This window comes from Mus musculus, chromosome 5, assembly GCF_000001635.26.
Source record: "Mus musculus strain C57BL/6J chromosome 5, GRCm38.p6 C57BL/6J".
NCBI lineage: Eukaryota > Metazoa > Chordata > Mammalia > Rodentia > Muridae > Mus > Mus musculus.
This window is the reverse complement of record NC_000071.6, coordinates 22,065,816-22,091,415: the sequence shown is the minus strand read 5'-3', so window position 1 is coordinate 22,091,415 and position 25,600 is coordinate 22,065,816. Positions and strand designations below refer to the sequence as shown.

At 40.0% G+C, this 25,600-nt stretch overlaps 1 protein-coding gene across 2 annotated transcripts in view; it reads left to right on the top strand.

The window, feature by feature from the left end:
* The window catches only part of Reln (reelin), a 460,252-nt gene that overhangs the window by 253,290 nt on the left and 181,362 nt on the right, over positions 1 to 25,600 (top strand). For both annotated transcript variants that reach the window (NM_001310464.1, NM_011261.2), the window contains exon 11: positions 10,593 to 10,738. In NM_001310464.1, the coding sequence (NP_001297393.1) occupies positions 10,593 to 10,738 (146 nt within the window). The remainder of the gene's footprint in view (positions 1 to 10,592; positions 10,739 to 25,600) is intronic.

Below are 25,600 nucleotides of genomic sequence, written 5' to 3'. Positions count from 1 at the left end.
CCAAGGCCAAGACTAGAAGCTGACATACAGAGCTTTCTCCTCTGTTTGAACTGAGTTCTGGTGTTGAGTATTGTTACCTACTGAGAACTGATTGGTTACCTACTCTGTGAATTGGTTAGAAGAAAACAAAAGAGATTTGAAAACTTCATCAAAATGATACCATTCTGTCTCTCACAAAAACTTTTTGAAGACACATTAAGATCTTGGTCCGAGACCCGCTGAACTTAGGAAATTAGTCTGAACAGGTGAGAGGGTGCGCCAGAGAACCTGACAGCTTCTGGAACAGGCAGAAGCACAGAGGGGCTGAGGCAGCACCCTGTGTGGGCCGGGGACAGCCGGCCACCTTCCGGACCGGAGGACAGGTGCCCGCCCGGCTGGGGAGGCGGCCTAAGCCACAGCAGCAGCGGTCGCCATCTTGGTCCGAGACCCGCCGAACTTAGGAAATTAGTCTGAACAGGTGAGAGGGTGCGCCAGAGAACCTGACAGCTTCTGGAACAGGCAGAAGCACAGAGGCGCTGAGGCAGCACCCTGTGTGGGCCGGGGACAGCCGGCCACCTTCCGGACCGGAGGACAGGTGCCCGCCCGGCTGGGGAGGCGGCCTAAGCCACAGCAGCAGCGGTCGCCATCTTGGTCCCGGGACTCCAAGGAACTTAGGAATTTAGTCTGCTTAGGTGAGAGTCTGTACCACCTGGGAACTGCCAAAGCAACACAGTGTCTGAGAAAGGTCCTGTTTTGGGCCTTCTTCTTCGGCCAGGAGGAGGTCCAAATACAAGATATCTGCGCACCTTCCCTGTAAGAGAGCTTGCCAGCAGAGAGTGCTCTGAGCACTGAAACTCAGAGGAGAGAATCTGTCTCCCAGGTCTGCTGATAGACGGTAACAGAATCACCAGAAGAACAATCTCTAAACAGAGTCAACTGTAACTACTAACTCCAGAGATTACCAGATGGCGAAAGGTAAACGGAGGAATCTTACTAACAGGAACCAAGACCACTCACCATCACCAGAACCCAGCACACCCACTTCGCCCAGTCCAGGGAACCCCAACACACCTGAGAACCTAGACCTAGATTTAAAAGCATATCTCATGATGATGGTAGAGGACATCAAGAAGGACTTTAATAAATCACTTAAAGAAATACAGGAGAACACTGCTAAAGAGTTACAAGTCCTTAAAGAAAAACAGGAAAACACAATCAAACAGGTAGAAGTCCTTACAGAAAAAGAGGAAAAAACATACAAACAGGTGATGGAAATGAACAAAACCATACTAGACCTAAAAAGGGAAGTAGACACAATAAAGAAAACTCAAAGCGAGGCAACACTAGAGATAGAAACCCTAGGAAAGAAATCTGGAACCATAGATTTGAGCATCAGCAACAGAATACAAGAGATGGAAGAGAGAATCTCAGGTGCAGAAGATTCCATAGAGAACATCGGCACAACAATCAAAGAAAATGGAAAATGCAAAAAGATCCTAACTCAAAATATCCAGGAAATCCAGGACACAATAAGAAGACCAAACGTACGGATAATAGGAGTGGATGAGAATGAAGATTTTCAACTCAAAGGTCCAGCAAACATCTTCAACAAAATTATTGAAGAAAACTTCCCAAATCTAAAGAATGAGATGCATATGAACATACAAGAAGCCTACAGAACTCCAAATAGACTGGACCAGAAAAGAAATTCCTCCCGACACATAATAATCAGAACATCAAATGCACTAAATAAAGATAGAATACTAAAAGCAGTAAGGGAAAAAGGTCAAGTAACATATAAAGGCAAGCCTATCAGAATTACACCAGATTTTTCACCAGAGACTATGAAAGCCAGAAGAGCCTGGACAGATGTTATACAGACACTAAGAGAACACAAACTGCAGCCCAGGCTACTATACCCAGCCAAACTCTCAATTATCATAGAGGGAGAAACCAAAGTATTCCACGACAAAACCAAATTCACGCATTATCTCTCCACGAATCCAGCCCTTCAAAGGATAATAACAGAAAAAAACCAATACAAGAACGGGAACAACGCCCTAGAAAAAACAAGAAGGTAATCCCTCAACAAACCTAAAAGAAGACAGCCACAAGAACAGAATGCCACCTTTAACAACTAAAATAACAGGAAGCAACAATTACTTTTCCTTAATATCTCTTAACATCAATGGTCTCAACTCGCCAATAAAAAGACATAGACTAACAAACTGGCTACACAAACAAGACCCAACATTTTGCTGCTTACAGGAAACTCATCTCAGAGAAAAAGATAGATACTACCTCAGAATGAAAGGCTGGAAAACAATTTTCCAAGCAAATGGTATGAAGAAACAAGCAGGAGTAGCCATCCTAATATCTGATAAGATTGACTTCCAACCCAAAGTCATCAAAAAAGACAAGGAGGGACACTTCATTCTCATCAAAGGTAAAATCCTCCAAGAGGAACTCTCAATTCTGAATATCTATGCTCCAAATACAAGAGCAGCCACATTCACTAAAGAAACTTTAGTAAAGCTCAAAGCACACATTGCACCTCACACAATAATAGTGGGAGACTTCAACACACCACTTTCACCAATGGACAGATCATGGAAACAGAAACTAAACAGGGTCACACTGAAACTAACAGAAGTGATGAAACAAATGGATCTGACAGATATCTACAGAACATTTTATCCTAAAACAAAAGGATATACCTTCTTCTCAGCACCTCATGGTACCTTCTCCAAAATTGACCACATAATAGGTCACAAATCAGGCCTCAACAGATTCAAAAATATTGAAATTGTCCCATGTATCCTATCAGATCACCATGCACTAAGGCTGATCTTCAATAACAAAATAAATAACAGAAAGCCAACATTCACATGGAAACTGAACAACACTCTTCTCAATGATACCTTGGTCAAGGAAGGAATAAAGAAAGAAATTAAAGACTTTTTAGAGTTTAATGAAAATGAAGCCACAACGTACCCAAACCTTTGGGACACAATGAAAGCATTTCTAAGAGGGAAACTCATAGCTATGAGTGCCTTCAAGAAAAAACGGGAGAGAGCACATACTAGCAGCTTGACAACACATCTAAAAGCTCTAGAAAAAAAGGAAGCAAATTCACCCAAGAGGAGTAGACGGCAGGAAATAATCAAACTCAGGGGTGAAATCAACCAAGTGGAAACAAGAAGAACTATTCAAAGAATTAACCAAACGAGGAGTTGGTTCTTTGAGAAAATCAACAAGATAGATAAACCCTTAGCTACACTCACTAAAGGGCACAGGGACAAAATCCTAATTAACAAAATCAGAAATGAAAAGGGAGACATAACAACAGATCCTGAAGAAATCCAAAACACCATCAGATCCTTCTACAAAAGGCTATACTCAACAAAACTGGAAAACCTGGACGAAATGGACAAATTTCTGGACAGATACCAGGTACCAAAGTTGAATCAGGATCAAGTTGACCTTCTAAACAGTCCCATATCCCCTAAAGAAATAGAAGCAGTTATTAATAGTCTCCCAGCCAAAAAAAGCCCAGGACCAGACGGGTTTAGTGCAGAGTTCTATCAGACCTTCAAAGAAGATCTAACTCCAGTTCTGCACAAACTTTTTCACAAGATAGAAGTAGAAGGTATTCTACCCAACTCATTTTATGAAGCCACTATTACTCTGATACCTAAACCACAGAAAGATCCAACAAAGATAGAGAACTTCAGACCAATTTCTCTTATGAACATCGATGCAAAAATTCTTAATAAAATTCTCGCTAACCGAATCCAAGAACACATTAAAGCAATCATCCATCCTGACCAAGTAGGTTTTATTCCAGGGATGCAGGGATGGTTTAATATACGAAAATCCATCAATGTAATCCATTATATAAACAAACTCAAAGACAAAAACCACATGATCATCTCGTTAGATGCAGAAAAAGCATTTGACAAGATCCAACACCCATTCATGATAAAAGTTCTGGAAAGATCAGGAATTCAAGGCCAATACCTAAACATGATAAAAGCAATCTACAGCAAACCAGTAGCCAACATCAAAGTAAATGGAGAGAAGCTGGAAGCAATCCCACTAAAATCAGGGACTAGACAAGGCTGCCCACTTTCTCCCTACCTTTTCAACATAGTACTTGAAGTATTAGCCAGAGCAATTCGACAACAAAAGGAGATCAAGGGGATACAAATTGGAAAAGAGGAAGTCAAAATATCACTTTTTGCAGATGATATGATAGTATATATAAGTGACCCTAAAAATTCCAACAGAGAACTCCTAAACCTGATAAACAGCTTCAGTGAAGTAGCTGGATATAAAATTAACTCAAACAAGTCAATGGCCTTTCTCTACACAAAGAATAAACAGGCTGAGAAAGAAATTAGGGAAACAACACCCTTCTCAATAGCCACAAATAATATAAAATATCTCGGTGTGACTCTAACGAAGGAAGTGAAAGATCTGTATGATAAAAACTTCAAGTCCCTGAAGAAAGAAATTAAAGAAGATCTCAGAAGATGGAAAGATCTCCCATGCTCATGGATTGGCAGGACCAACATTGTAAAAATGGCTATCTTGCCAAAAGCAATCTACAGATTCAATGCAATCCCCATTAAAATTCCAACTCAATTCTTCAACGAATTAGAAGGAGCAATTTGCAAATTCATCTGGAATAACAAAAAACCGAGGATAGCAAAAACTCTTCTCAAGGATAAAAGAACCTCTGGTGGAATCACCATGCCTGACCTAAAGCTTTACTACAGAGCAATTGTGATAAAAACTGCATGGTACTGGTATAGAGACAGACAAGTGGACCAATGGAATAGAATTGAAGACCCAGAAATGAACCCACACACCTATGGTCACTTGATCTTCGACAAGGGAGCCAAAACCATCCAGTGGAAGAAAGACAGCATTTTCAACAATTGGTGCTGGCACAACTGGTTGTTATCATGTAGAAGAATGCGAATCGATCCATACTTATCTCCTTGTACTAAGGTCAAATCTAAGTGGATCAAGGAACTTCACATAAAACCAGAGACACTGAAACTTATAGAGGAGAAAGTGGGGAAAAGCCTTGAAGATATGGGCACAGGGGAAAAATTCCTGAACAGAACAGCAATGGCTTGTGCTGTAAGATCGAGAATTGACAAATGGGACCTAATGAAACTCCAAAGTTTCTGCAAGGCAAAAGACACTGTCTATAAGACAAAAAGACCACCAACAGACTGGGAAAGGATCTTTACCTATCCTAAATCAGATAGGGGACTAATATCCAACATATATAAAGAACTCAAGAAGGTGGACCTCAGAAAATCAAATAACCCCCTTAAAAAATGGGGCTCAGAACTGAACAAAGAATTCTCACCTGAGGAATACCGAATGGCAGAGAAGCACCTGAAAAAATGTTCAACATCCTTAATCATCAGGGAAATGCAAATCAAAACAACCCTGAGATTCCACCTCACACCAGTGAGAATGGCTAAGATCAAAAATTCAGGTGACAGCAGATGCTGGCGAGGATGTGGAGAAAGAGGAACACTCCTCCATTGTTGGTGGGATTGCAGGCTTGTACAACCACTCTGGAAATCAGTCTGGCGGTTCCTCAGAAAATTGGACATAGTACTACCGGAGGATCCAGCAATACCCCTCCTGGGCATATATCCAGAAGAAGCCCCAACTGGTAAGAAGGACACATGCTCCACTATGTTCATAGCAGCCTTATTTATAATAGCCAGAAACTGGAAAGAACCCAGATGCCCCTCAACAGAGGAATGGATACAGAAAATGTGGTACATCTACACAATGGAGTACTACTCAGCTATTAAAAAGAATGAATTTATGAAATTCCTAGCCAAATGGATGGACCTGGAGAGCATCATCCTGAGTGAGGTAACACAATCACAAAGGAACTCACACAATATGTACTCACTGATAAGTGGATACTAGCCCAAAACCTAGGATACCCACGATATAAGATACAATTTCCTAAACACATGAAACTCAAGAAAAATGAAGACTGAAGTGTGGACACTAGGCCCCTCCTTAGAAGTGGGAACAAAACACCCATGGAAGGAGTTACAGAAACAAAGTATGGAGCTGAGATGAAAGGATGGACCAGGTAGAGACTGCCATATCCAGGGATCCACCCCATAATCAGCTTCCAAATGCTGACACCATTGCATACACTAGCAAGATTTTACTGAAAGGACCCAGACGTAGCTGTCTCTTGTGAGACTATGCCGGGGCCTAGCAAACACAGAAGTGGATGCTCACAGTCAGCTAATGGATGGATCACAGGGCTCCCAATGGAGGAGCTAGAGAAAGTACCCAAGGAGCTAAAGGGATCTTCAACCCTATAGGTGGAACAACATTATGAACTAACCAGTACCCCTGAGCTCTTGACTCTAGCTGCATATGTATCAAAAGATGGCCTAGTCGGCCATCACTGGAAAGAGAGGCCCATTGGACACGCAGACTTTGTGTGCCCCGGTACAGGGGAACGCCAGGGCCAAAGGGGGGGAGTGGGTGGGTAGGGGAGTGGGGGTGGGTGGGTAAGGGGGACTTTTGGTATAGCATTGGAAATGTAAATGAGCTAAATACCTAATAAAAAATGGAAAAAAAAAAAAAAAAAAAAGACACATTAAACTGGTTTTGTAGCCTACTAGTGTGAAAATTGGCTGATAGTCATGTAAGTGAATATTAATTCACTCAGGCAGCTATTTTCACATTTGTTATGGTGAATATTATTTGTGTTTCACATGCTGGCAAATGTGTGGTTACCGTGATAGAATGTATCCTTGATACTAACTTTCAATAGTTACACAGCTGCTAATGATATGTTCAGCTACTGGAAGAGCCTTTGGAATATGCTTTCAGCTTTCTGTTAAACCAGTTTACTTTGTGAAAGTGTTAGCAATAAGCTACCAGATCTTATTTATTTGATTTTTTTTTTTTTTTTTTTTTTGGTTTTTTGGTTTTTCGAGACAGGGTTTCTCTGTGTAGCCCTGGCTGTCCTGGAACTCACTTTGTAGACCAGGCTGGCCTCGAACTCAGAAATCCGCCTGCCTCTGCCTCCCGAGTGCTAGGATTAAAGGCATGTGCCACCATGCCTGGCTACCAGATTTTATAATGACTTTATGTTTTATAAAAAAATCTGTCTCGGGTAAGCTTCAAATGTGCATCAAGTATATTAATAATAAGGTTTGGAAGGGCAGAAAAAAATTACCTAGAGTTTAAATTATTAACAAAAATTCATGAAGCAAATGAAACCAACATTTAAATTCGTAAATGGATGTCTGGCCAGAAATGACAAAGGCTATCAGGTGATCCATTCTTTAACTGTACAAACATCTCATTCAAATTCTAATGTAAATGACATATAGAGGTATTTTGTGTGCTGCTTCCAGGGATTATTGCCATTCCTGTTGATGTCTGAGTCTGCACTAGGTTCAGATATCCACAGGCCACAGTTGGTCAGGCTTCTGACTTCGAGGAAAATCGTGAAGGCCCATAACTAAGACTCAGTGGGTTGTTTTAGAAAAATGACCCTTGCTGTTCTTGTTAGCACTGGTTCTGTCTCAGGTGGGCATGGTGAAGACGTCTTTAAAATTTATCATCTATTGACAGTTTCTGTTTACTGTGAAAGGAGCTAAGTTCTACCTTTCAATCAATATGCCCGTGCACATCACATAAAATGAGTTAAGTTTAATATCCATGAATAATCTGTATTCATTGCATGTGAAGAGACATCTCAAGCAGTCAGCGCATGCCACTTGTTAAGTATTATCTAAAATGACGACGACCCAGAAGACTTCCATGTCTTAGCACTGTAAAAGGACCTCCTTAAGATCCTGTGCTGCTGTTCTCTTGAACTTCTGAAAACTACTTACTAGTCCAGTTCAGTAGCAAATCTATTACAACCCTCTTGGTTTTACCAGCTATAGCCAGTTTTTATTCTGGAAGACCATTGCTAAAACAACTGAGTCAGGGTTCCTGATGCACTCGTTATGACCTGGGCAGCCAGTCTCCAACCTAATTCTCAAATTAGGCCAATGAAACATCTTTGTATTTTTTTTTTGTTAGTTGATTAGTTGGCTTTCATTTTTAAATGCTTATTTCTATTTTTTTTAATTAAAATGTAATTACATCATTTTCCCCTATTCTACCTCCAAGCCTTTGCATGTAATACCCTCCACCATGCCCAAAAATTCATGGCCTCTGGCCTGTTTTCTCTAGACTCTTCTTCTCTAATTGTTTTACACACATATACACACCTAGATATATAAGTATAGTTGGCCTAGTTTATATATTATTTGTATGCAGAGAATTTCAAGACTGACTACTTGGTGTTGAATGGACAGCTGGGGCCTCTTCCTTAGGGCAGACTAATTTCCTCCACTCTCAGCATCCCTCGGTTTCTGTAGTTCTTTGTCTGTGCTTGGCGCCCTGTGTCATTTCCCTTTCTAATAACATGACTGTTGCTATTGTCCTTGTTCTGCTCTTGGTTATGCAGTTGTGGTTTGAGGACTTCATGAGTGTAGTTCCCCTGTCTTTTGTGGGAGTCTCACAGTAGACATCCTGTTTGCCTGGCTGTTACAGTCCTTCCGACCCTTCTTCCAAGGTCCTCCCAAGGCTAAGTTGCAGGAGTTGTGCTGTAGATGGCTCATCTGGGGTTGTGTGTAGACAGAGCTGCTGGGGTTGTGTGTAGATGCATCAGCTGGGGCTGGGTACCATGTGATTGCTTGTTCTTGGCATTTTGGTTGTGATTTTTTCCCAATGTCTCTGTCTATAGCAGAGCAAAGCGCTTGCTCGGGAGTGAGAGCTACACTTATCTGTGAATATAAGGATATATGTTTACAATGCAGTTCATAATTAGGCTGCTATAGCAAAGTGATTACATCTTTGTGTACATATATATTTGTCATCCAACATAGATCTCTATCTATCCTTTTAAAACCATATTAAAACCCACTCACTGTAAAGTCTGCTTGACTAGGCTCTCCTAGAGGCAATTCTGAACATCTCTTACACACTTTCATACACTAATGTGCTGCCTACCATTGGGTCCTACATCTGATATTTGACATTTCTCAACTAAACTAGAGTTACGGTTTTTGTTGTTTGGTTATAATGAGAATTGAATCTAATGCCTCATGTGTGGCCTATTCAATCACAGCTCACAACTCTAGCTCTTAGCAAGAATTTTGAGAACTAAGAATGCTTGGGTGCTTGTGGGCCATCTAGCATGAAAAACAGATCATGTGGAAGGCAAGGAATGATACTTGAGTTTGCCCTCTGACCTCTACATACATGCCCTGGTACACACATACCCACATTCACACATATAATTCATATGGGTTTTTTTTAGGTTTATGTATTAATTTTATTTTTATGAGTACTCTGTAACTGTCATCAGACACACTAGAAGAGGGCATTAGATCCCATTACAGATGGTTGTGGACCACTTTGTGGTTGCTGGGAATTGAACTCAGGACCTCTGGAAAAGCAGTCAATGCTCTTAACCACTGAGCCATCTCTCCAGTCCCACACATGTGGTTTTCTTTAACTTTAAAAAGGGAAAAAAAAAGCCATTGCATTAATTCTTTCCTACACTGAGCTGTTTAAAATGTCTTTGACTACCTACTGTGTTAGGCACTGTGGTGAGACCTGGTGAAACGGTCATGCCTCGGACATAATGTTTTTTTTGTTTGTTTTATTTTGTTTTTGTCCAGTTGGGGGTTTGTCCACTTCTACCTCATTTTAAGAGTATTAAGGCTTAAATTGATGTTTGATCTTAAGTAGGTTAGCATTTCCCTTTATGATTTATTGCTGAAAACAGCCAAAATGAAAACTTCTAATTTTGAGGAGACATTCATTTTACTCGGCTCTAGATGGCCTGTCTTGTCTTTGACCATTCACATCAAGCTGAGAAACACATGCTGAAAGATAATCGCAGAAACGCTTTCTTTCTCTTGCAAGTGCTCTGTCAGAGAGTAGCAGAGTTTGCGGTTCTCAGGCCTCTCACTGAAGTGGTCATGCACCTCTCAGTTCTGGTCAGAAACTTTTGCTGAAATCTGGCTGTGAGAATGCGGCCTGGAAGAGATGACTGTGACCTTTTCAGCATCCCGTATTTTGATTAGCTGGCTGTTCTACTCATACTCCATTTACAGACAAATTGTGAAAGACTTGAATGGCAAGTCAGAACTGTATGGAATATTGAAAAGGTCACCATGATTTAGCCTACAACCAGAGAATTAAATACACGACAAGTCATGATCAGACTTAGGTCTCACAACAAGGGCTGTGGTATCGATGGGATATTATTCCAATTAAAACATTCTTGTCTCATACTAAAGGCTGAAATGGCAAAGCTCAAATGCCCTCTTGACTCCTTTTGTGTGATGACTTAATAAGTTAGAAAGAAATTATAATTGAATTAAGCAAGGCAAAAAGGAGGTAACAAGCCCTTTTGATTTGCGAGTCCATGGAGAAGGAAGGATGTAATGACTTCCCTGAAAACTCTAATTATACATGAGTAAAACAGACACAAAACCAATTCAACAGCCACCCCATGCTCTCTATTTTATCTACAGCATAGCTGTCAGTCAGATGGGAACTCCATTTATTTCCATGGAAATGAAGGCAGCGAGTTCAATTTTGCCACCACCCGGGATGTAGATCTTTCTACAGAGGATATTCAAGAGCAGTGGTCAGAAGAATTTGAGAGCCAGCCCACAGGGTAAGTAATTGTTATCTCCCATGCTGTGTATACCGCCTACCCTTGTTCCAGTAGGCACGGTTTATGCATATCGTGAAATGGCAAAAGGATGCTTAAATCACCACTGATGGTTTCTGCCACAGACAAGCCAGGAGGGGACACTTACCCTAAAGGTTTTCATCAGGTGCTTTTATGGATATTTTTTAAATTGTGATTATAAATACTTCATAACTTTATATATATATATATATATATATATATCCTATATTATTTAGCTTTTACTAGGAAACAAATTTTTTAGGTATTTAGAATTCAAAATCTTTCTACCCCTATTATACTGAGATTTTGTTTCTCCTCCTGGGGACTGAGATTTATTTTCACTGAAATGTGGGTTTGATCCATAAACGGCTATTTAGGGAATACAATTTGTCTTTGAGAGATATGTAAAGGAGCTATTTGGGACTGAGGTTGGAGGGTGGGAGACCTGAAGCACTGGGGTGGTCTGTGTTTTCTGTAAGTTTTCTTCTGTATGCCTTGTCCTGGGACCTGAAGGCCTGCGATCACGTCCTAGGTGAGTAGTACTTTCACAAGCTCCAGTTTGTCACCGTGAAAGTGTGGGGGCCAGAGTTTGGATCCTCTGAACCACATCAAAGCCACCCATACAGAGCTCGAATCTCAAGTCACAGGACTTCTGAGGTGGGGGTTGGGAATGGGAAACAAAGACTGAAAAAGCCCTGGATGCTTGCCTAGCATGTAAAGTGAGAAAACAGCAGAGCCCCTGTCTCCAACAAGATAGAACATGGGGCCTGACACCCTAGATTGACCACTAACTTCTGTATGTGACCATGGTACATTCATACCTCCACATACACGTATGCACGTGTGCATGGACACACACACACACACAAACACACACATGTGCACGCACAGGTACCATACACACACACACACCAGATACATGTGCACGCAGACAGAGAGAAGGGGAGAGACTTGGAGTTTAAAGGGATTAGGAGGGTGAGGAAGAAGACTCCTGAGCTCCAAGCCAGCCTGGGCTATGTAGGAAAGTCCTATATTAAGAGAAAAAGCTCAAAACAAAAAAAGTTCCAAACAGTGAAGCAAACAATATTTATAGAAAGAAATTGCAGAAAGTTTCTAGCTCTCACCAGGACTTTCCTTTTAAGTTCAATATGTAAGGAGCTGGATGCTTGTAGCAGCTTGGCCGATGGGCATGTCCGCCGGGGAGTGGTCTTGATTGTTGATGGATATAGAAAATTGTAACCTGTGGTAGGTAGCTTATTCCCTGGCAGAGGTCTGGAACATTGTAAGAGCAGAGCAAGCTAGCTGTGGGTAAACAAGGAGGCATGCGTGCGTTTGCCTCTGTTCCTGGCTGAGATGCAGTATGGCTAGCTGCTTTAACTTCCCTGAATGATGGCGGCCTGCAACCTGCAGTTACAACCAGGTAACCTTCTCTTTCCTGAGTTGCTTTTTGTCAATCATGGTAACAGAATAAAAGGAAAAAATAGAAAAGGAATTGATTTGATATTTAAAGAAACCAACCTACCTTAGAAAATATAATAGATATTTATATATTACATATATTTATATTTTTTCATATAATATTTTATATATGATATATAAATATGTAGTTATATATAACATTTTCATATATTTATATGGTAGATTTATATATAAACCTATATGTATAAACAATATAAATATAGATTTATATGTATGTAAATATATACAAACATGTATATGTATTATTATATATGTGTGTGTGTGTGTGTGTATATATATATATATATATATATATATATATATATATATTCTGATTACAGATCAGGCATTTCACTCTAATGAAATACTAATATTGTCAGAGAGTTTTTGGCTAAAACAAAAAGCATCCTCACAAGAAAAGAAGCCACTTCCGGTTGGGTTGGGCTATATAGCATGAAAGGACCATGAGAAGAAGACTCAGCTTTTCTGCGTCTAGGCTGAAATGATGGTTTAATGCAGTGCCAGATGCTGCTTTTTTTGGTCTAGTAGAGAACACTGATAAAGTTATTTTTATTAGAGCTTCAGGAAGAAAATCTTTTCACAAAGTCAAACTGAATGGAGCATCTTATACATAGCATGAGAGGCAACAAAGAAAAGCATTGGTTATGAACACTTGGGACGTCCCTTCTCTGCCAAGTGCAGAGCATGTTTGTCTCAGTCTTCTCTTCAAGCACAACTATCCAGGAACAATTTACCAACAGAGGGCTCCCTACCAGAGGTAGCAGGTAGCTAGTAAACCTTCTGCATATTACAGTGACTGCATTGGTTGCATTCTAAAACTTTTAGAAAAAAATCCTAATTAAATATTTAGCGTAGGTGCATATGCATCCTTTTCACCTGTTTTCCTTCCATGGGAATTAAAGAGAGTTAAAGAACATGCTGCCCTAATAACATGTTCAAACTATTTTGTGTGAATAACCAGGGTGGAAAGAAAATCCAAGACAATGTTTTCAGAAACCACTTCCCCAGCTGCCTGTGTTTTCATACTAGAATCGAAACATTTGATCTCACATCAGAAGGATGTGGGCATGTGAGCCTTGCCCATCACTGGGATGTCCCAGGGCGCGTGAGACTTGCACATCATGAGTGGGTGAGCCTTGCGTATCATGAACATGTGAGCCTTGCACATAACTGGGCTATCTAGTGCTGATGGGTTTGTTTGTTTGTTTGTTAGGTAGAAAGTTAAAGGGTTTTTTCTTGGAGGGGGGATGTTGGGTTTTTTTTTCTAAAGAAGATACATCTGTTACTTCAGGGAGGGGAATGCTTTAATAGATACATTGATAATTTATGTGAGCCTTTCTGAACTTCGGCTTAACCTTACACACACATCATTTAATTAGCAGCTATAATATCTCTCCCAGCTAAGGCTCGGTGAGAAAGAGCTAGGCAGGTTGCCGCGAAATGGAATTTGTATATATGCCTCGTGCCCTTATATGTTTGTACTATTTAAATACCTTTTGAAGATATTTTATTGTTATCAATAACAGTATGTCCATGACAAAGTAGAAATCTGCAAATTAATGACTATTAAAATTTTTAATCAATATAACATGGTCCTGTCTTCACCACCTGCCCCAAATCCTTGTTCCAAGTCCTTGAAAATTACAGAAAATGAGCAAGTAAATCTCTGTTGAGTGAGAAAATAGTGAGGTATCTCTCTAAGTAGGCCAGAAATTATGAAAGACTTGGGGGGACAGAGGCTGTAGGGATGAGCAGGAGCCTGGGATCTGAGAAGCAGGGGGAGGGGGACAACTACAGGTCAAATTCATCCTATGTGGCACCCGGCTTTGCTCCAGGTGTGGGTTAGGGTTAGGGTGTAGCTCCGAGTCACAGCTGTAGGGACTGGTGAGTGACTTCAAAGCCAGGCTTCTGCCTCCAGAAAGCAACAGCAAATGTGGACATCTGGGACTGAGCTTCTGAGCAGTGCATGTCCATGACAGTCCTCACCCACGGTGCCTAACCTACCAGGCAGCTGGCATTTTTACACTGACAACTCAAGTATAGCTAGTAGTTTCAACAAATGATATAGAATATCCAAACATGATTTAAAAAAAAAAAACCAACAACTTTAAATAAAAACATTCATCTAAAGAACTAAAAGTTTAGATGAAATATCAGAATGAATGAATATAGACAATCTCAGAAGCATATCTGTTATCCTCAGATGGATGAGGGAACAGACGGCATTTGTGAAACCAGAAGAGATTTATAAGGAAAAAATTAGAGATGAGAAATATATATATATGGTGGCTGAAACAAATTTACTGTATTTCCCTCAATTATAAATATATGTCTAGTTCAAAAACAAATTAGTAAACTAGATATTTTAATCTCAAGTCCTGTATCACATATAACACAAAAGAATTTAGAAGGCTGGGGTGATGGCTCAGCTGATAAAGTGCTTGCCAGATATGCATGAAGGCCTGAGATTTCTCCCCAACGCCCATGTTTAAAAGTCAGGCATGGTGGCACACACTTGTGATCCCAGTGTTGGAAGAGAAAGGTTGAAAACAGGAGGATCCCTGGAGTTTGCTAATGAGTTGCCCTAGACCATCAGCAAGCTCCAGGTCTCAGTGAAAGACCCAGTGTCGCTCCTGAGGAGCAACACTCAAGTTTGACCCAGCCTACATATATGCACATGCATGCACAGGTACATGTGTACATGTGTGAACTCACAGCATGCATACACATGGGGGATGCAAATATGTTTTTTATATATTGGAAATGTGCTATTTTTAACCTTAAAACAGTATACAGAACATAGTTTAACCACATGACTATCAAAACAACAACAGTCTTCTCTTCCCACCACGGACCTATGGGTTCCAGAATCATGGATTTCACACCATGTTTACAGTACCGAGTTTAAATTCCTTTATATGCAGCAGATCTTAAATCTCATCAAGAGAGGTGTTGGCTACACTCATCCTCAATGTTGCCACTCTTACATCAGTGTGGCAGTATGGTATTATAGCATTCAGGGTCTAGACTGGATTAGATCTTGGGATCCCAACACTATAAAAGCAAGCCAACAAGAAAAGAGTTTCTCTGTCACTTTGAAACTGATCCCTCTATGCCATTCAACCAAAGTATGTGGCGTCATCAGTAGTAATTGTACCATTCAGTAACCAAACAAGAGAAATTGCAATACATGATGCATAAACAATTGAACATATTAAAGTATGTTTTAAAGACACACAAGATGCTCAGAAAGATCCAGATGACCAGCTGTTAGAGAGCACTGCTCCCTCCATCCTACCCTTAATTTGGTCTGCATCTGAATATTACTTTCATGACAATAGAATTGCTTTAGATTAAAAAAAAACTAACACTAATTTTAAAATGTCTTTTAAAAATGTGCTAAAATTGAATAGAAACTCTAGCAGTGTCAGAGACACAGAGAGATAAAACACAGATTTTCTTTCTGCTGAGTGTCTCCACACACTTGATTGTTTCAGTAATAACATGTTACATACCATATCAGCCATAATTGTTAGTCTCATAATTCTACTAAAAAATAAAATAATAATAAAACACTCTTATAGTTTTTAAAAAATCTTTTGAACCACATTTTATCTTATTTTAAGACCAACAGAATGGTGTTGTGCTTTAAATTGAAGATAATTTACTAAGACTCTGGAGTGTCCCAGTTAGTATGTGCTGGCTGCTAAGCAGCCTCTAGGCTAGGCTGTTATTGTGGTGCAGTGAGAAAACTGAGTGTCTTCCACCCATAGTGAAACCAGCATCCCATATCAGGGTTATTCCAGACGGGTATGCTTAAAACATGGGGCATATAATAAAAACCTGGAATAAAATTAAATGTGAGAAAACATGGGAAAGCGGTGAAGAGGAGTCTCTGGATGCAGGGCATGCTGGGAAGCCTCCAGCCAGGGCTCCTCACTTCCTCCTATGACTGAAGGACAGGGGGAGAAATCCATAAGGCTTAAAGGCAAGAAAGCACACACCTTGCTAGACTTCAGAGGACCCCCTGCTGGAGATAAAGCTCATGAATATAAATGAAGGTGGAAGGGTCTCCACCAGTGCCACATCCCTCATTAAATATCAGAGGCTGGATCCCAAACGGGCCTTACCAATGAAATGAACGTTTTCCAATCTCTGAAAACGCATATGAGGTTTACGAAGCATATAGATTTGGTAAACACAGACTCTTTGAACCAGCTTTTGTTCTGTGTCCTAGAGCACACCTAACATTTCTATCTGTGGGTGATTTAATTTAGCCTGAAGAGTAAAGCAAATTTTCATACACAATATGAAATGTTCCATTCCTTTAGAGTTCTGTTTGCAATATTGGTAGGGAAACATCTGACTGACATATTAAACCGCTATTTACCAGCCTATAATGAAACCATTTGAATTTTTATTCTGAGTTTAAAACCAGCACTGTTTCTTCTTTTCCTTTGCTTTTCTCTGAAGTTTTTGTTTGCCAAAACAGACGTGTGAGGTCAAATTCACAGTTCCCTGTGGATCCCCATTTCTTGCTGTTAAAACCTTGGCAAATGTTCTTCAGAGACTTTCCTATTCACTTACCAAAGGCATCAACGGGAGCCACAGTCTGTTACATCTCCGCTCAACTTTGACAATACATAGCAACACATTATAAAAGTCTCTTAACTGGTAACTATATTAATCATTTCAAAAAGATCAGAGGCCAGCTTTTAACTAACCCTTGCTGTAGATGAGGAACACTGTAACAAGCATTCTTGTGGACTTATTTAAGTATTTATGGATGACAAATTCCTAAACTATAAAAGGATATATATGAGTACTTACACACATATATGCATTGTGTAATTTCAGTTGACAAACTTCCCTCCAGAAACTCTATCGTTCTAGAAATTACCTGGGCGTAAACGGATTAAAAGACAGTTAATCCTAAGAAAGCCTCCTAGGACAGCTGATTCAGCCATTAGCCATCCAGCTAAGACACCACACCGCTTCAGACTGCTTTTGCTACCTAGACCATGTTTCTTTGTGACACACAAAGACACTCTTATTTTAAAGCTATAAATTAAATATTATTGCGACCTTAGTATTTCAGAAGAACAAGGTTGTCTTGGGGCATTTTATTGATTGCCAACTTGTTTTCTTTCCTTCATATTCTCTCTCTATTTGTAATAAATAATAGATATGAATATATTTATAATAAATAAGATAGGGCCTTTTATTTTATAATTAGTCATAAAGGAGTAAATATAAATTGGAATGTGGTAGAGAGCGCGCCCCTAGGCAGATGTTCCTTCAGAAGCGGTTCACATGGAACAGAACTGCATTTCCTCAGGGAAAGCCATTTAAAGCACAGAGAATCAATAGTCCTGTTGAGGGAACTTGCTGTGCCATCCAAGAAACTGCTAAAATGGTACAACTCTTCAGGTGGCTCTGCCGGACACTCTCTTCGGTTTCGTTATAATTTCATTTCATGTAATTATTTCAATGGGAGAAAGTCAGGGCTATGTCATTTCTTAACTAGAAATGACCACAGTTTGGAGACCACACAGGTCGAGACAAGTGCAGGGAGCTGAGGCTCTCTCCCTGAAGGCGTAGGTAGCTGACAGGCCTCCACATCCCTCCATAGCCTTTGCCCTCCAGCACTCTTGACTGGTTTGTACAAACTCGTGAAAGAATGAGCCTGTGCTCCACAGGCTCCTGATAAATTTTAAACAAACGTAGATAATCTATTCAGAGCAATAAACTTTTATAAAAGGTTTTATTCATAAAACCTGAGAAAAGCACATGGCTTCCTTCATAATTCTGTTCAAAGTAGACAGAACTGCCCATGCCATTTGATTATAAATATTTGGGTATCAAAGAGATTAATTTCACTTTTGCTTTTGGTAAGAGGAATAAAAACTAATTTAAAGTAAATTAAAGAAGTTAGGCTTAAAATAAAAATTGAAAGTCTATATACAATCTGAATTATAGCATTGTTTGTGGTCAAAATTGTAAAACTAACTCATGTAGATTACCCTAGAAAAGTAATTCATTTACAACTGATAGCTAAGAGAAAGTACCTATTGAATACTTTTCTCATACTAATGGAGAGTTAGTTCTCTCAGTCTGTGACAGTGCCATCCTTTTCAATTCAACTTTTCATTTAAAAATACTCTAAAGCACACCATATATCTAAACAGAGTTATCATCTGCATCATTTATAACTTAAACTTGCTGTGTGGATTGGCAGGCTGAGTGGTTTAATTGGGATAAATGGAGCATGTAAAAGACCAATGAAGCAGTGTGGAGTCTTCGCGTATACATCACATGAAGCTCCTGCTTAATTTACAAGTGAACCATTATCATCAAGAGCTATTTCGAAAAGTTACTTGTGTGCTGTGAATGATTGACATAATCTGTTAACACACGCAGAGAAGGAGGAAGGCAGGGAGCAAGGTGGGGGAGGTTTCCTAAGATTTAAGTCTGTTATAACGTTGAATGGGGCCAGCAAGATGGCTCAGCATCACGTGATGCCTTGACTGACCACCTGAGTTTAATCCCCAGAGAGCTCACATGATCTATTCTTGGACTTAGACACATGTGTGTCATGGCATGCATGCACACATGGTCAGTAAATAAGCCTGAAGAGTTGCATGAATCACCCTGGCATGGTTAGAAGTATAACTATGATAACCACAAACTAAGAAACAGACTCCATTGTAGAAAAAAATCGACAGTTAGCCTCAAGCAAACTGCTTAACACATGAACCCTACTTCTCCATTTTGACATGTTTTTATGTGTCTAATAAAGGACCAAAAATAAGTACTAGAGAAATGAGGATCTAAATACCCAATGAATATTTAAAACCATCCACAAAGGTACGAGATTAAGCTTCTCATAAAATAAACCATAAAGTCCCTAAAGTTGCATGTATAATTATACATAATTTTCTGTTGTTGCTTGATTTTTGATACAAGTCTCACTATGTAGCCAGACGTCCTCCTCAGGCCTTTGACTCCCAAGCTCTGGGATTACAAGCCTGTGCTACTTTGCCAAGTGATGCAATGCACTTTTAAATAATTCAGCTGTTCCTTTCAGAGTCTGTTGCCAGTGTGTGGTACTGCAGTTGTACCGTGTGTATGTTTAATGTCAGTGAAATCACTTCCCTTAGTGGTCTTTGGGAGCAGAAGGCGTCAGTCAACCACACTGGAGGAATGCTGTGAATGGGGTAAAGGTAGCACTTTCTTTTTCACTAGGATGCTTCCACATTGTATCTGAGATGGCTGTCATTTGATTGACATCTACAGAGTTTCAGCAATTTGTTTCCCTTGTAGAATTCAATGAAACTGGTGTTCCTCTGTGGAGAGATGAGGGTGCAACTTAAATACATTACTTAGATATGGTTTTCAGATCCCTTCCGGTCAGTGCTAGCACCAGGTCACCTTGGGTGCAGAGTCGGTGGACACCTCCAAGGTCCCTAGAGGACTCTCCACGTGATCTTAGGACCACTGGTGAGTGACACACAACTTCTGTTCCATTCCAATTGCATGGGACCTGAGACAGCTATAGGAAAGCAGAAAACCCGGCCTGACCAGGGTCACAAATCCCTTGCGCCAGCACCTGGTCACCTTGGGCGCGGAGTCGGGGGACACCCCCAAGGACCCTAGAGGACAGCTTCTGAGGCAGACCCCGTTTTGGGCTCCAGACATCCGGGCACCTTCCCTGCCAGACAAGAGTGTCCGCCCCACCCAGGAGGGCTTCTTCGGAGCACCTGGGGGAGCCATCTTGGTTCCCGGATCCCTCTGAGACTAGTCTGCACAGGTGAGAGTGAGGACTACAGAAACTAACAGCTTCTGAGACAGGCCCTGTTTCGGGCCTTCATCTTCTGCCAGGAGGCAGGTCCAAACTCCAGATATCTGTGCACCTTCCCTGCAAGAGGAGAGCTTGCCTGCAGAGAGTGCTCTGACCAATGAAACTAAGGAGAGAGCTAGTCTCCCAGGTCTGCTGATAAAGGCTAACAGAATCACGAGAAGAACAACCTCTAACCAGAGACAACTATAACGACTAACTCCAGAGGTTTCCAGATGGTGAAAGGCAAACATAAGAATCTTACCAACAGAAACCAAGACCACTCACCATCATCAGAACGCAGCACTCCCACCTCACCCAATCTTGGGCACCCCAACACACCCGTAAACCTAGACCTGAATTTAAAAGCATATCCTATGATGATGGTAGAGGACATCAAGAAGGACTTTAGTAACTCACTTAAAGAAATACAGGAGAACACTGCTAAAGAGTTACAAGTCCTTAAAGAAAAACAGGAAAACACAACCAAACAGATAGAAGTCTTTAAAGAAAAACAGGAAAACACATCCAAACAGGTGATGGAAATTAACAAAACCATACTAGACCTAAAAAGGGAAGTAGATTCAATAAAGAAAACCCAATGGGAGGCAACGCTGGAGATAGAAACCCTAGGAAAGAAATCTGGAACCATAGATGTGAGCATCAGCAATTGAATACAAGAGATGGAAGAGAGAATATCAGGTGCAGAAGATTCCATAGAGAACATCGGCACAACAATCAAAGAAAATGCAAAACACAAAAAGATCCTAATTCAAAACATCCAGGAAATCCAGAACACAATGAGAAGACCAAACCTACGGATAGGAGGTAGATGAGAATGAAGATTTTCAACTTAAAGGGCCAGCAAATATCTTCAACAAAATTATAGCAGAAAACTTCCCAAACCTAAAGAAAGAGATGCCCATGAACATGCAAGAAGTCTACAGAACTCCAAATAGACTGGACCAGAAAAGAAATTCCTCCCGACACATAATAATCAGAACAACAAATGCACTAAATAAAGATAGAAAATTAAAAGCAGTAAGGGAAAAAGGTCAAGTAATGTATAAAGGCAGGCCTATCAGAATTACACCAGACTTTTCACCAGAGACTATGAAAGCCAGAAGATCCTGTACAGATGTTATAAAGACACTAAGAGAACACAAATGCCAACCCAGGCTACTATACCCAGCCAAACTCTCTATTACCATAGATGGAGAAACCAAAATTCCACGACTAAACCAAATTCACACATTATCTTTCCACCAATCCAGCCCGTCTAAGGATAATAACAGGAAAAAAAAAAAAAAAAAAAAAAAAACAATACAAGGACGGGAACCACGCCCTAGAAAAAGCAAGAAAGTAATCCTTCAATAAACCTAAAAGAAGACAGCCATAAGAACAGAATGCCAACTATAACAACAAAAATAATAGGAAGCAACAATTACTTTTCCTTAATATCTCTTAATGGACTCAATTCCCCAGTAAAAAGACATAGACTAACAGACTGGTTACACAAATAGAACCCAACATTTTGCTGCTTACAGGAAACCCATCTCAGGAAAAAAGACAGACACTACCTCAGAATGAAAGGCTGGAAAACAATTTTCCAAGCAAATGGTCTGAAGAAACAAGCTGGAGTAGCCATTCTAATATCTAATAAAATCGACTTTCAACCAAAAGTTATCAAAAAAGACAAGGAGGGACACTTCATACTCATCAAAGGTAAAATCTTCCAAAAGGAACTCTCAATTCTGAATATCTATGCTCCAAATGCAAGGGCAGCCACATTCATTAAAGAGAATTTAGTAAAGCTCAAAGCACACATTGCACCTCACACAATAATAGTGGAAGACTTCAACACACCACTTTCATCAATGGCCAGATCATGGAAACAGAAACTAAACAGGGACATAGTGAAACTAACAGAAGTTATGAAACAAATGGATTTAACAGATATCTACAGAACATTTTATCCTAAAACAGAAGGATATTCCTTCTCAGCACCTCATGGTACCTTCTCTAAAATTGACCATATAATTGGTCACAAAACAGGCCTCAACAGATACAAAAATATTAAAATTGTCCCATGCATCCTATCAGATCACCATGGACTAAGGCTGATCTTCAATAACAACATAAATAATAGAAATCCAACATTCATGTAGAAACTGAACAACACTCTTTTCAATGATACCTTGGTCAAGGAAGGAATAAAGAAAGAAATCAAAGACTTTTTAGAGTTTAATGAAAATGAAGCCACAACATACCCAAACCTATGGGACACAATGAAAGCATTTCTAAGAGGGAAACTCATAGCTCTGAGTGCCTCCAAGAAGAAACGGGAGAGAGCACATACTAGCAGCTTGACAACACATCTAAAAGCTCTAGAAAAAAAGGAAGCAAATTCACCCAAGAGGAGTAGACGGCAGGAAATAATCAAACTCAGGGGTGAAATCAACCAAGTGGAAACAAGAAGAACTATTCAAAGAATCAACCAAACGAGGAGTCGGTTCTTTGAGAAAATCAACAAGATAGATAAACCCTTAGCTAGACTCACTAGAGGGCACAGGGACAAAATCCTAATTAACAAAATCAGAAATGAAAAGGGAGACATAACAACAGATCCTGAAGAATTCAAAACACCATCAGATCCTTCTACAAAAGGCTATACTCAACAAAACTGGAAAACCTGGACGAAATGGACAAATTTCTGGACAGATACCAGGTACCAAAGTTGAATCAGGATCAAGTTGACCATCTAAACAGTCCCATATCACCTAAAGAAATAGAAGCAGTTATCAATAGTCTCCCAGCCAAAAAAAAGCCCAGGACCAAACGGGTTTAGTGCAGAGTTCTATCAGACCTTCAAAGAAGATCTAATTGCAGTTCTTTGCAAACTATTCCACAAAATAGAAGCAGAAGGTACCCTACCCAATTTATTCTATGAAGCCACAATTACTCTGATACTCTGATACCTAAACCACAGAAAGACCCAACAAAGATAGAGAACTTCAGACCAATTTCTCTTATGAATATCGATGCAAAAATCCTCAATAAAATTCTCGCTAACCGAATCCAAGAACACATCAAAACAATCATCTATCCTGACCAAGTAGGTTTCATTCCAGGGGTGCAGGGATGGTTTAATATAAGGAAATCCATCTCCATAATCCACTATATTAAAAAAAAATCAAAGACAAAAATCACATGATCATCTTATTAGATGCTGAGAAAGCATTTGACAAGATCCAACACCCATTCAAGATAAAAGCCTTGGAAAGATCAGGAATTCAAGGCCCATACCTAAACATGATAAAAGCAATCTACAGCAAACCAGTAGCCAACATCAAACTAAATGGTGAGAAGCTGGAAGCAATCCCACTAAATTCAGGGACTAGACAAGGCTGCCCACTTCCTCCCTACCTTTTCCACATAGTATTGGAAGTCCTAGGCAGAGCAATTCGACAACAAATTGAGATCAAGGGGATATAAATTGGAAAGGAAGAAGTCAAAATATCACTTTTTGCAGATGATATGATAATATGTAAGTGACCCTAAAAATTCCACCAGAGAACTCCTAAGCCTGATAAACAGCTTCAGTGAAGTAGCTGGATATAAAATTAACTAAAACAAGTCAATGGCTTTCTCTACACAAAGGATAAACAGGCTGAGAAAGAAATTAGGAAAACAACACCCTTCACTATCGTCACAAATAATATAAAATATCTTGGCGTGACTCTAACTAAGGAAGTGAAAGATCTGTAGGATAAGAACTTCAAGTCTCTAAAGAAAGAAATTAAAGAACATCTCAGAAGATGGAAAGATCTCCCATGCTCATGGATTGGCAGGATCAATATAGTAAAAATGGCTATCTTGCCAAAAGCAATCTACAGATTCAATGCAATCCCCATCAAAATTCCAACTCAAGTTTTCAACGAATTGGAAATGGCAATCTGCAAATTAATCTGGAATAAATAAAAACCTAGGATAGCAAAAACTCTTCTCAAGGATAAAAGAACCTCTGGTGGAATCACCATGCCTGACCTAAAGCTGTATTACAGAGCAATTGTGATAAAAACTGCATCGTACTGGTATAGTGACAGACAAGTAGACCAATGGAATAGAATTGAAGACCCAGAAATGAACCCACACACCTATGGTCACTTGATCTTTGACAAGGGAGCTAAAACTATCCAGTGGAAAAGAGACTTTTTTTTTAATGTTTTTTTATTATGTATTTTCCTCAATTACATTTCCAATGCTATCCCAAAAGTCCCCCATACCTTCCCCCCCACTCCCCTACCCACCCATTCCCACTTTTTGACCCTGACGTTCCCCTGTACTGGGGCATATAAAGTTTGCATATCCAATGGGCCTCTCTTTCCAGTGATGGCCGACTAGGTCATCTTTTGATGCATATGTAGCTAGAGTCAAGAGCTCCTGGATACTGGTTAATTCATAATGTTGTTGCACCTACAGGGTTGCAGATCTCTTTAGCTTCTTGGATACTTTCTCTAGCTCCTTCCTCCTTTGGGGGCCCTGTGATCCATCCAATAGCTGACTGTGAGGATCCACTTATGTGTTTGCTAGGCCCCAGCCTAGTCTCACAAGAGACAGCATTTTCAACAAATTTTGCTGGCACAACTGGCAGTTACCATGTAGAAGAATACTAATTGATCCATTCCTATCTCCTCCTACTAAGGTCAAATCTAAGTGGATCAAGGAACTCCACATAAAGCCAGAGACAGTGAAACTTATAGAGGAGAAATTGGGGAAAAGCCTCGAAGATAAGGGCACAGGGGGAAAATTCCTGAATAAAACAGCAATGGCTTGTGCTGTAAGATCGAGAATCAACAAATGGGACCTCATAAAATTGCAAAACTTCTGCAAGGCAAAAGACACAGTCAGTAAGACAAAAAGCCACCAACAGATTGGGAAAGGATCTTTACCTATCCTAAATCAGATAGGACTAATATTCAATATATATAAAGAACTCAAAAAGGTCGACTCCAGAAAATCAAATAACCTCATTAAAAAATGGGGCTCAGAGCTAAACAAAGAATTCTCATCTGAGGAATACCAAATGGCTGAGAAGCAGCTGAAAAAATGTTCAGCATCCTTAATCATCAGGGAAATGCAAATCAAAGCAATCCTGACATTCCACCTCTCACCAATCAGAATGGCTAAGATAAAACAACCAGGTGATAGCAGATGTTGGCGAGGATGTGGAGAAAGAGGAATACTCCTCCATTGTTGGTGGGATTGCAAGCTTGTACAACCACTCTGGAAATCAGTCTGGCGGTTCCTCAGAAAATTGGACATAGTACTACCAGAGGATCCTGCAATACCTTTCCTGGGCATATATCCAGAAGATGTCCCAACTGGTAAGAAGGACACATGCTCCACTATGTTCATAGCAGCCTTATTTATAATAGCCAGAAGCTGGAAAGAACCCAGATGTCCCTCAACAGAGGAATGGATACAAAAAATGTGGTACATTTACACAATGGAGTACTACTCAGCTA